This window comes from Bos grunniens, chromosome 21 (assembly GCF_055505025.1).
Source record: "Bos grunniens cultivar Pamir isolate PY7600 chromosome 21, Bosgru_T2T1.0, whole genome shotgun sequence".
In the NCBI taxonomy this organism is placed as follows: domain Eukaryota; kingdom Metazoa; phylum Chordata; class Mammalia; order Artiodactyla; family Bovidae; genus Bos; species Bos grunniens.
In genome coordinates this window covers 13,880,327-13,892,449 of record NC_141185.1, presented here as the reverse complement: position 1 = coordinate 13,892,449, position 12,123 = coordinate 13,880,327, and the positions used below count along the sequence as shown (strand labels likewise).

Here is a 12,123-nt window from a genome sequence, read left to right as displayed (position 1 = left end):
TTTCCCATCAGCCCCTCAGCTACAGTGTAAATTCAATTCAGTTCAATGCTTGCCAAGTGCCAGTGGTCCAACGAAGCATGTTGGGTGCAGGCACACACCATGAACACGGTGCTGGCACTCAAGGGACAGAGATGCTTGGTCATCTTGGTCCCCCTTTGGCATCCAGCACAGTGGGAGCCATTCAAGGGGCATGCTTTGAGGGGATGATGAGAGACCAAATGTGGAAGTGAGAGAAGGTACCCCCAGCCACCTGGGTTGAACGGTGCCCATGCTTTCCTTCTATTCATCCCGTCACTCATCCATTCATTAGTTGCCAATAGCTTGTTGAGAGAGGAGGGCATGGCAACCCACTCCAGTGTTCTTGCCTGGAGAATCCCCATGGACAGAAGAGCCTGGCGGGCTACAGTCCATGAGGTCGCAAAGGGTCAGACATGACTGAGTGACTAAGCACAGCACAGCTTGTTGAGAATTCACACTGCCAGATGCTGAGGGTAAACAGTGGATGCTAGAGCAGCGGCTGCATCCAAGGAAGCCCCGACACTGTCTCAACTCCTAGCACCCATGTCCTGGTGAGAGCACGTGGACTCCTGCCTGCCCTCTGTCATATACCTGGAGGCTGCCAAGAAGCCTAGCCTTTCTGCCCTTAAGCAGGAGACCACCCAGCCTGCTCGAAGATCATCTGACTCAGGGGTCTCTAGATGATGGGTCAGCCCAGCCCACCAGCACTTCCTAGTCACCACCTCCTGGGGCAATGTGGTCTGGAGTCTGTCTTTCTGTCGGCGTGTCCACGTGTCCAGAGAGGCTGGCAGCCGAAGAAAGAGAACAAGTATACCCATCTGGCCCCTCGGCACCCCCAGAGGTAAGAGAGCCCAGAGAATGACTCAAAGGCAGCCTCTTTGGCTGAGCAGGGATCAAAGTGGAGCTGGGAAGAAGCATCAGCACATGGTTACAAATCCCCTTCCCTCCTGACAGCTGCCCACCTGGGATAAGCTGCCAGTGAGCAGCTGCCACTTGTCTGTCCCTGTGCTGGGCAGGGATTGGCTAAATGTGATGTGACAGAGGCACTGCTCATCTGTGGAGAGGGTGGTGGGAGTGATAGACAGCAGCAATTGTTTGGGGGGTGTAGACAGCACATCCTTTGCTAAAACCAACTCCAAAGGGTAAGCACTACCATCCCATCTGGAAGAGAGGTCTCTCAAAGGGTTTATAGCTTGGAGCCAGGCACCTGTGCTGGGGGTGGCATTTGAACTCCAGCATCTCTGAATCGAAAGCCCACACTTTCCCCACACATCACACTGCCCTCCACCACTCCCCAGCCTGTCACCCAGTCGCTCCAGGCCTTTGAGAACACAAAGATCCCCTTTCTTGGCATAACAGCAGATATAACTCGGGCCTATCAGATGGTATTTACATGAGGATGTTGTTATCAGCAGCATTAAACGTGATTCCTCATTTATGGCTTGAATCAGTTTCCTTGTACACATGCATACACTCTCCGCAACACTAACACTTTGCTTTCATATGGCACTTTTACTTCTTTATTTCATCTAATCCATTCCTAACAGCACAAAGAATTCCCAGATCACTGTTTCTTGCATCACACTGGGTGTAGGAGCCGCACACATGCCTTGTGGACCCCGCCCACACACCCAGATCAGAGCCACATGGAGCTCCGGCAGAAGCTGCGAGGTGGGCAGAAAACCTCTGCGAGCAGCTCTGCTCCCGGGTGTCCAGTGGTGTGCTCACCCCACTTCATCAGAGGGATCTTTGAAAAGAAATCTACAACCTGCCTCAACGATGAAAGAGGAGGTACAATCATCTTCCTACATATTGGGAACCACTGAACATCTTTGAGAACCACAGTACCAGGCACCTACCACTAATTGCAAACACATGTGGCTAAACAGGCTGCAATGGTCCACTCGGCCCTGGCCCCAGAAGGTGACAGCAACCTCGTGCCCTCCTGCCCTGCAGCAGGGCTTGCTGGAGACCTGGCCTTACACTCGCTTTCGCCAGAAACAACCACAGCAGGGCTGGAGCTGCGGCGGCTCAGAGTCCACGTTTCCCCATCCTCCTGCAATACCGCTTGCTCTTCACACATAACTGGCTAATCCCAGAATGGAACATGATGAAAAGAAACATGACCAGACCAAGGAACATAAGGTGAGAGCCAAGAAAAAGTTGTGGTTCATTGAGAAAATGGCCATGCTAGGCAGCAGGGAAGTGCCTACCACACACACAAAGGCCCAGAGAGTTCCCGTTCAGCCCCAAGGCCAGCCAGTGCCCTGACCTCACCGCGGTCAGGGTGAGGTCACCTAGGCCTCACCTAGGCCAATCCCTGCAGCCAGCTACAGCTGTGGGTAGGTCGGGCTTCCTCATAAGTGGAGGACTGGCATGGTCCCAGCAGAAGATGTCACTGAGTACGTGGGCTGGTTGAAACACACAAGTAGAGAAGGACCACATTACAAGCAATCCAGGTGGGAACAAGTTAACAGAAAACCCAGGCTGCCTGGACACAACCATCATCTTCCCCAAGGACCAGGGATTGAAGAAATCATCTGGTCTAGGGCATGTGTTTTGCAGACCAGTGAAGCCATGGACCTGTTTCTCAGAGTAATGCTTTTAATTGCATAAATTATATTCATAGGATTATGAAAGAAACCAATAATACTGGAAGTTATCAAAATATTTTTTAAACAAATGTATAATATATCTTAGAAATGACAAGGTTGAGTAGTAGGTCTAGTATCTCCCACAATTTTGCAGTGATGGCAAGTGGGACTATTTCAAAATACATCAAGATCTTCAAAGTGTGTCAGAATAACTGGTACAGCTCTAATGTGATGTATAAATATCTGTGCTTCTCTTGTCAATACTGCCACAGGTATTGCTAAGCGTCCTGTGGTTTATTGCCTATATAAAGGCAGATAATGTTAAATTTCATTAGAAGTTAGTAGGGAAAAAAAGATGAAAACCGATCTGCTAAATTCTATCCACAGATCCCATAGTAAGACCTCTAATCCCTGCTTTTTACAGATAATAAACCTTAGGTCAGAGAAGCCAAGTGACTTTCTTAATATCACTAGCTAATCTGGGAATCAGAGAACATTTCTTACTGATGTCCTAACTTTACCGCTACAACATGATGCTTCAATTTAGGCTTTAAAAACATTTCTTTGGGGCTTTTTGTTTTTGTTTTTCAACAAAAATAAAACATTCTTCTAACAAATTTGAACAATATGGGAATTACATTAAAAATAAAGTTTCTACCTTTCTTCAAATACAGGCCTATCTAAGGGTAGATAGATGGGATGGTAGCTTCCCTGGACCAGCAGCATCTCATCATCCAGGAGCTTCTGCAAAATGTGGAGCCTCAGGCCCCACAGCAGACATGCCAAGTCAGATCTTCCCCACAGGTGACTCTGGGGCACATTCGTATGTGAGAAGAGCTGTCCTGGACACCCTCCTGGAGTCCCTTCTCTGCTGAGTTCCCCTTGGAAGCACAAGTAATGCCAATTCCTGCCACCAAAAGTGGTAAGAATCCAACCCTCCATTCTCTAAAAGGCCTGTACTCTCTTCTTGTTGTTGCTGTTTCTGCTGCATAACAAAGTGAATCCGCTCTGCATGTACACATGTCCCTTCCCTCTTGAGCCTCCCTTCCATCACCACTCTCCCATCTCACCCCTCTAGGTCATCACAGAGCACCAAGCTGACCTCTCTGTGCTATACAACAGCTCCCCACTAGCTATATATTTTCTGCTTGGTAGGGTATAAATGTCAATGCTACTCTCCCAATTCATCCCACCCTTTCCTTCCCCTCCGTTCACATGCCCATTCTTTACATCTGCATCTCTATTCCTGCTCTTAAGTCTAACTCCCAGAGGAAAGAATAAACAATAGCAGAATAACAAGACTAGGAATATGGAGTAGCAGAATTCATCACAGAATGATAAGATCTGACACACCCAAAACAGTATAACAACTATTAACCCTTACAGAAAGCCAGCCTCCATGCTAGACAAGTTATGTGAACTATCTCAGTGAAATCTCACAAATATCCTATACTAATAATTGATACTGTCATCCCGGTTTACAGATGGAAAAACTGAGGTTCAGAGAAGTGAAAATGTTTGCTCACTATCCCAGCCAGTGACTAGGAAAGATCTGAAGCAAGATGGGACAACCTGAGTGCGGGCACTGCACATGATCAGGCTTCCTAAGGCCCAGTTCACAGGGACATCTGAACAAATCTGTATCCTGCTTCCACCTGGGTCCCCTCCTCCCTGGGCCTGCCTGGTCTGGTCCCAATTCAGCAGCTAAAGAGCCCAGTGTCTCAGCTTCCTGTGCTTCCCTCCTGGTCTCATCCTGAGGACTTGGTTTCAAACCTGTATTTTAAAAAATATGAAGAAAAGCCTGCAGGAGCTGCCCCATCCAAGCACTCCTGCCCTTGTCTTATCAGCTGGGTAGTTTGTTTTATTTCACAATTAAATAAATTCAGGGTTCACCAGCATCTCAAAGCACAACCTGACTGAAGTCTCATAAAGTACTAAACTGGGCAAAGCCCAACAAGGTCTGCAAGGTGAGTGAGTACCAAGCTTAGTTTTAGGTCATTTTAAAGGTTTTCAAGAATTAGGACCTTGGGTCTTCCCTGGTGGTCCAGTGGTTAAGACTTCTCCCTTAACCACTGAGTACAGATTCAATCCCTAGTCGGGGAGCTAAGATCCTGCATGCCACACACAGCCTGGCCTAAGACATTAAATAAATTAAGTTATAAAGATTAAAGCTTCCTTGCAAAAGAAAAAAGAAGACCAGATATCAATTAAAAAAAAAAAATTAAGGCACTTAATACATTTTCAGACTTGATGACTCTCTACAAGTTATCATCTCAAGACCTGAGAATCTTTCTTTTCTCAATTAACATTTACCGAGCGATACCCTATGCAGACACTGGGTGAGATATTTTCACATGTTATCTGTGAAATACGCATTGTTGTACCCATTTTACTGATGAAGAAACTGAGGCCCCAGTCTCTTACCTAGGAAGTAGCCAAACCAAGGTGAATATCAAGGCCTGACTGGCTTCTAAGCCCAGCCCTCTTCACTCCAGGAAACAGAGCCTTTTCCTGTCTGCCTTCTCTTCGAAAAATCTCAGGAACCTATCAGAGGCTGCCAAGTATTTCAGTTGCTTGTTCCATGACTAATCGCCCTTCCTTGACGGTAAGCTCTGAAGACAGTCCCATGGCTGTGCCCAGACTCCCTGCCCCCCTCAGCGCCTAAGCCAGAGCCTGGCACCAACGAGGTGCTCTATAAACAGGGATTGACTACATGTTGGCTGACTTTCAGGAAAAATAACTCAAGAGAATGCTTCAGGCCAATGCCATTCATCTTCCAAAAGGATCCATATGTGTTCCTCTCTGCCTGCTCAGGCGCTTTGATCAATGAGAAAACCCTGGGCCAGAAGGAAGAATAAAGATATTGCTTGTAACTTCACAAATGACCAGAGGAATTCCTGTAGTCCCTGGGGCAGTGTGGTTCTAGTAAAAGGCTGCTTTCTCAATTGCAAAACGTCTCATGAGCATTAGTTATTGGTGGAGTCCCTAGTTTGGCCACAGAGCCAAATTGATTAGCAAAGCCAGAATGAAGAATGTCCACCCAGAGAGGTGACAAGTTAAGCCACAAAGGAAACAGACAAGCCTAAAAGAGTGGCATCAACATGAGGAACCTTAGCCAAAGTCCTGTTCTCAGAGGCAGTGTGATGGTAGAAAGGTTCCTGAGTAGGGGTTCATATTCTGAATGCCTCAACCACTCAGCTTAGCTCACCCCTCCCTGAGTCCTCAGCATCAACCCTGTTAGCCCCACAGCATCCTGCCTTTTAGGTACCAGTTCCATCCTCCTTGCCAATTAACCAAGTCCATCTGGTTCTCCAATCTCTGAGATGCTGACCATCAGCTCTCCCAAGGGGCCAGGATCCAAGGGACACACTTTAACCAGCCATGGGTCCCACTACCCTCACAGAGGTTGCCCTGGTGCTGAACATCCCCAAGCCAAGATGCCGGTTTTCTTGATGACACAAAACTTTCTTGGTTCATGTAATTCTTGTGTCACTGTTCACTAAGCCTGCAGAGGTCCTGAGTGATCCAGGTTTACATCTAGGGGTTTGTGGACTCAAACCTGAGGCCAAACTTTGTTCCAGAAGGAGCAGGGTCTAGGGATCTCCCAAGTAGAACCGAAAACAGAGAGGTCAAGAAGGAAGCTCAGAGGCTCAGGGGACCTGGGCTCCGAGTCTGGCCCTGCCCGGCCTGCAGAGACAGAGGACAAGGAAGGAAATTGCTGTCTTGGAAGTGGGTACAAAACCCAGAAGGAGCAAACCTCAGTGAAAGTGTCCACTTGCTTCTTTAAGCTGGACTTACTTACAGTTGATATGCAGAAACCGGACATGCAAAGAAGAACAAGGACACTACCTAGAAAATAACTGGCCCCAAAGTTAAACTTAAATTGGATCAAGTCTCTAGATCTAACTATTACCAGTTTACAGAAAAATAGATAGGATGAAGAAATATGCTAAATCCACTCCAAGAACACAGCAAGCAAGATAACAAATGTAGGAAATTCTACAGGACAGACAACTCAGCCTCTTCAACAAATAAGTGCGAAAGAGTCAAAAAAGATTAAGAAGCTGGTAAGAGACTTGTTGATCAAATGTAATTTGTAGACCTTACTTGGATCTGATTCTAAAAAAAAAAAGAAAAAAAGGACATTTATGAAAGAATAACAGAAATCTGAACTCTATCTGGATATTAAATGATAAAAAGGAATTACTGTTAATTTTTATAGGTTTGACAATGGTATTGTGGCTATTATTTTTTTAAAGAAGCTTTATCTCTTAGAGACAGATACATTTTGAAGTATTTAAGGATATAACGATTCGATTCCTGATATTTGCTTTAAATTGATCCACTGGGTCAGGGTAAAGAAGAAACAAGAGTGGGTCTATATTGACAATTACCAAACTGGGTGACAAGCAGGTAAGTGTTCACTTTGTTTCTTCTGCTTTTGTCTAGGTTCAAAGTTTTACAGAACAAAAATTTATTTACCAAAAAAAAAAAGGCAAGAGAAAGCCCTAGTTTTTCATCAGGGATCCAGGACTGACTCCTGTGAGGCTTGAACCTTGACCTTGTTCAGCCTCAGCTTCCTCATCCAGAGCCTGAATGGGTTCAAACCCTGGGTCAGCCCCCACCTGCTGTATGTACTTAGACAGATTCTTAACCTCTCTGTGCTTCAGGGCCAAAGAGAATAACAACAGGCCTGCTGTATAGGCTTGTGGTGAGGATTCAACATGTTCATTCAGGTAAGGATCCCAGCACACAGCACCATGTGCTTGCTATTATTACTACTGCTGCTGCTGTTCCTGTTGTTGAGCATTTTCTGTGTTGAAGAGGAGGAGGAGAGGCCCCTTGGACATGTGGTCCTCCTCTCCCACAACATCCAAGTTTGAAAAACAATAGATACATGCATATGTACAACAGAATCACTTTGCTGTACACCTGAAACTATCACAACATGGTTAATCAACTACAATCCAATATAAAAGCTTAAAAAAAAGAGGGATTCCTTGGTGGTCCAGTGGCTAAGACTCTGCTCGCAATGTAGGGGGACCAAGTTCCATTCCTGGTCAAGGAACTAGATACCACATGCCACAACTAAGAGTTTGCATGCCGCAGCTTAAAGTTCCTGCTTGCTGCAATTAAGACACTGCTAAACCAAAGAAATAAATACATTAAAAAAAAAAAAGAATACCCAAGTTTCAGAAACACTTTCCAATTCTCCACATCACACGCCACTTACTCTAGCTTCCTCCACAGGATCAGACCTACGTTCACCCCCTCACCTCCTCTTTTCCCAGCAATATCCCCCTCTGGGTTCCTTCGGTTCCTCCCCACCTTCCCCCCACCCCCCACCCCCGCCCCAGCCTTGCTTCCCCGTGGCCTGTTCCCAGGCCCCGCCTCTCTCATTCCTCCTGGGGCCTCCTCCCTCTGACGTCCCCTCTCACAATGCCCAGAAGAACCAGTGTAAACCAGGAAAGGCGGGGTGGGGTGAAGGGAGGCGGGGAGGAACCCGGGACTTATAAATACATAAGGCTGAACTTTTCGGAAGTGGACGGCCCGGTGCCAGTCCTCGCTAGGGTTCCTGGATTGTATTCTCCTTACAAAAGGGCCATTATGAGGCTCCGCATCTCCCGTGAGACAGGTTGGAGGCCGTAAAAGTGCTGACGTCACAGGGACCGGGAGATGAATAGGGTTCCCAGCCGCGTGCTTATTCTCCAGTGCTGGGATCCTGGGAAGAGGGCTTCAGGGGAGGGGTCGCTTTGGAGTTCCCAGCTGTCCCCCAGAAGGGGTCTGCGGGACTGCCTCACGGCCACCGAGACCCGCCCCCGCTGAAATCCTGGAGTGACTCACAGGGTCCTGACAACCCCTTCCTCACTTCAAGATGTGCACGTGGTCACTCGGCTTCTCCAGCCCCACAGGACATCCTGAAGAGCAGCTCCCCACCCCCCAACTCTCTTTCTCTGCCTTTTCTTCCAGATCATTCCTTTTCTACCAAATGAGAGCAGTCACGTAGGCGAGTGAGGAAAACGTAGGGTGCTGTCAGCAGAGCAGGACCCCCATCCTACCTTTGTAATTACCTTTCTTGGTGGAGTCCACATCCCCTTTTTTATAGAATGAAGAGGCTGTGGTTAAAGACTGTTAAAGTCCCTTTCAGTTACACTGGCCTATTGTCCTAGTGGTCATAAGGAAGTGCATTACTATCTTCCCCACCAGCACTTCAGTCCGTGACTTGATTGGGTCCTGTATTCTTTTTCCTTGAACACTCATCTATATTCAACGTGACCATCAGTCAGCTCTTGTCCCTCTCTCTCTCTCTCTCACACACACACACACACACACACATATTTTAGATCAGTAAGAATAGAGAAGTTTGGACAAGGCGTATCCAATTTTCCCTTTTGCTCTGAAAGACACATTGTTTGCATATTATTTGCATGTAGTCAAATGAAAATGCACACTCATTTGCATGGTCATATAGAAGACATGACAAAATCACCAACACACCTCCCCAGCAGTAGGTTACAACACCACCTTCAGAACCCTGGAATGGGACCAACATCAATCTCATTAAGTACCCTGATGGTCTCACAAACTTCCAGGGCACAGGAAGGAAATATTAGAATTTCAATTCATATTTTATTTTGATCACATTCTTTAAAATTTTCTATGTCTCACATATGCTTTACACTCCTCAAACCATATGAGACTAACAGGATATGTATGTAATTTATAAACATGCATGTAATAAGGGTCCAGGTTCAAAAAGATTTTGCAGATGGAGCATATGATCAAAAAACTTTGGAGCGATCATCACTCTAGACCTACCTTCCAATGTTGGAAACAGTTGCAAAGTTTTGGTCCAACCAAAGCTTAAGCAATGAGGGGGGATACTGGGTAACCCTCCACGAAAGCCACACTGGCCCACAGAGCTCCAGCACTCCCCCAGGCACCATCACAACACTTGCCAACAGCCTGGGGACCTCATGGCATATGGCATCTCCTTCTTCCCCAAGATCCACTCACACTATGAGCTCCCATCTACAAGGTTCCGCTTGGTCAAAAGACTGGTCCCCACCCAAGGAACCCACTTTCTTTCCAGAACAATTGGCCTTGTCCCTCAAGGCTTCTTTTCTTTCAGGAGCAAACATTCCATTCAAGGGTGTGTGATGCTTAAGGCTCTAGAAAGCTAGTCCTTTTTAGATCTTTAGATCCTCTCTCTGGGATTCACTTAGTATGTTTGACCGAATATACTTGTTACTGAACAGAGAAAAAACATGAGCTTGGTCTTCAAATAGATAGATGATAGATACAATTGAAAGACAGGTAGGTAGATAATAAATACGTAGATGATAGATAAGATAGATAGGTGAATATATAGATGAAAATAAAGCGAAGACAAAGTGGCTTTCTGGAGACGACCTTGGGCTGGACCTGCTGGACAGGAGCGTGGCTTTGCCAGCCTAGAGGAAGCCTAGGATGCTGGGCTACTCACCCACACACTGGTTGCTTTCATCCATCTGGTATCCAAAGCGGCATATGAGAGGCCTGGAGATGGTGGGGTAGTTTGGAGCTGACAGCGGGGGTGCAGCTGCTGGGTAAGAAGCTGAGTAGGGGTTGGAGTAGGGGTTGGAGTAGGGCCCTCGGTACACGGGGTTCGTTCGGGGGATGCACAAATACCCGCCGTTTTGGTTGACACACATCATGTCTCCTCGGCAGGCCTCAGGGATGGTCCGGCATTCATCAACATCTGCAAGGCCACAGAAAGGACAGGTGTTAGCAGCCCCTCAGCCACATGGTGCAAACTGAAGCAGAGCTCTGTGCTGACAGCACCAGGAAGGACCCCAACCATGATTTACCAGCATCTGCTCCCAAATACGTAGGGCAGTGCCTGGCCCATCACCATCTGGTACTACCCAAATATTAGCTGAACTGAATCAAATTGACAAGTCATCAAATACCCGCTACCCTGGACTGTCACATGCTTGATCCAATTAACCAATCCATCATGTGTTCGGTCCTGTCCAACTCTTTGCAACCCCATGGACTGTAAACCACCAGGCTCCTCCGTCCATGGGATGTCCCAGGCAAGAATACCAGAGTGGGTTGCCATTTTCTCCTCCAGGGCATCTTCCCCACCCAGGGATCGAACCCACATCTCCTGCATCTCCCGCACTGCAGGCAGATTCCTTACTGACTGAGTCATCAGGGAAGCCCCACATGCTTAACACTTTTCTCTAAATGAATCCACATTGTAAACCCAAGTGTGCATATTTTTTTCATCTTACATGATGATAGCAAATGAAAAAAAACACTATCAATTGTGAAAAATAGAAGGTAAGAGTAAAAATAAAATATAAAACTATTAAAATAAAGAGTGTTTTTCTGTGGATGTATCACCCAAAAGCATCTCAGGTACTCTTGTGTGTCCATACGACACTCAGGAAACACTGGGATGGTTCTCATCATTGTACTCAATTCTATTCCAAATAACAGCTAGGCAGGGAGAAAAAGTCCCTTGTGTCCAGAAAGACAAGGCTTGGCCAAGAGTGAGTTACTTGTTAGGAAAGTGGAGACTTACTTGAGAGTCAGCTCACACGGTGCCAACAAACAGGGCCCGCTTCCAGCCAGGCTGGTGCTCAGTCTGTTGTGTCTAGAGTTGGGGGTGGGGTTTGGGGGTGGGGGTAAGTTCTCTAGAAAATCAGCCTTGCTGGGCGGGGAACAGAGGAGGCCCGGACTGGGTTGCCAGCAGGAGCAGCTGACCTGACCCTCTCACCAACCTTGGGGGGTCTGTTCTCCGTGGGACCAGAGGCTGGGGGAGAGGGCCCTGAATCCTGACAGCTCACCCCGCCACCTCCTCCGAGAGACTCGTGCCAACTCCCCCCTCAGCAAAGGGAAACATGGAGCTCCATTTTCTAGCTGTAAGCCTGAAATCATCATTTAAACTGGGGGGCCAGGGAAGACGGCTGTCATCCTTCTCTGCATCCACTGGCACATCCTCACGCCCCTTCACCTTGAGTCAAAGCAGGAGCCTGGAGCTTCCAAGTCATGGTTTTGTTCCTCACTACCCATCATTCTTTTCAACCCTAAGCTCAGAGATTACAAATGATTTGGCCTAAATCAAATATAATTTAAAAGGTAAATATATTCCCAAGATGGGAGCCGTATTCTTTTTCTATACTCTATGCTTCGTCCACAGCACGCTATTCTATACTCTGATTGTCTCTCTGGTCTTTGCTGATGCTGTTCCTACCACTTGGGATGCTATTTCTCGGGATCTTATTCATCCTTCAACACCCAACTCTATGCTTCATCCACAGCACACTATTCTATACTCGATTGCCTTCCTGGTCTTTGCTGATGCTGTTCTTACCACTTGGGATGCTATTTCTCGGGATCTTATTCATCCTTCAACACCCAACTCAAATGTGACCTCCATGAAGGCTTTCTTTATTGACCTCAGACAGAAGGCATCACTCTCTCCCTTACTTCTCGAGGGGACATCACCTCATCTTGGCAA

General features: G+C 47.0%; 1 protein-coding gene across 3 annotated transcripts in view; it reads right to left on the bottom strand.

Moving 5' to 3' along the window:
* FBLN5 (fibulin 5) overlaps positions 1-12,123 on the bottom strand; it is a 93,055-nt gene that overhangs the window by 71,933 nt on the left and 8,999 nt on the right. For all 3 annotated transcript variants that reach the window (XM_086363190.1, XM_086363191.1, XM_086363189.1), the window contains one exon: positions 10,099-10,353. In XM_086363190.1, coding sequence (XP_086219316.1) covers positions 10,099-10,353 — 255 coding nt within the window. The remainder of the gene's footprint in view (positions 1-10,098; positions 10,354-12,123) is intronic.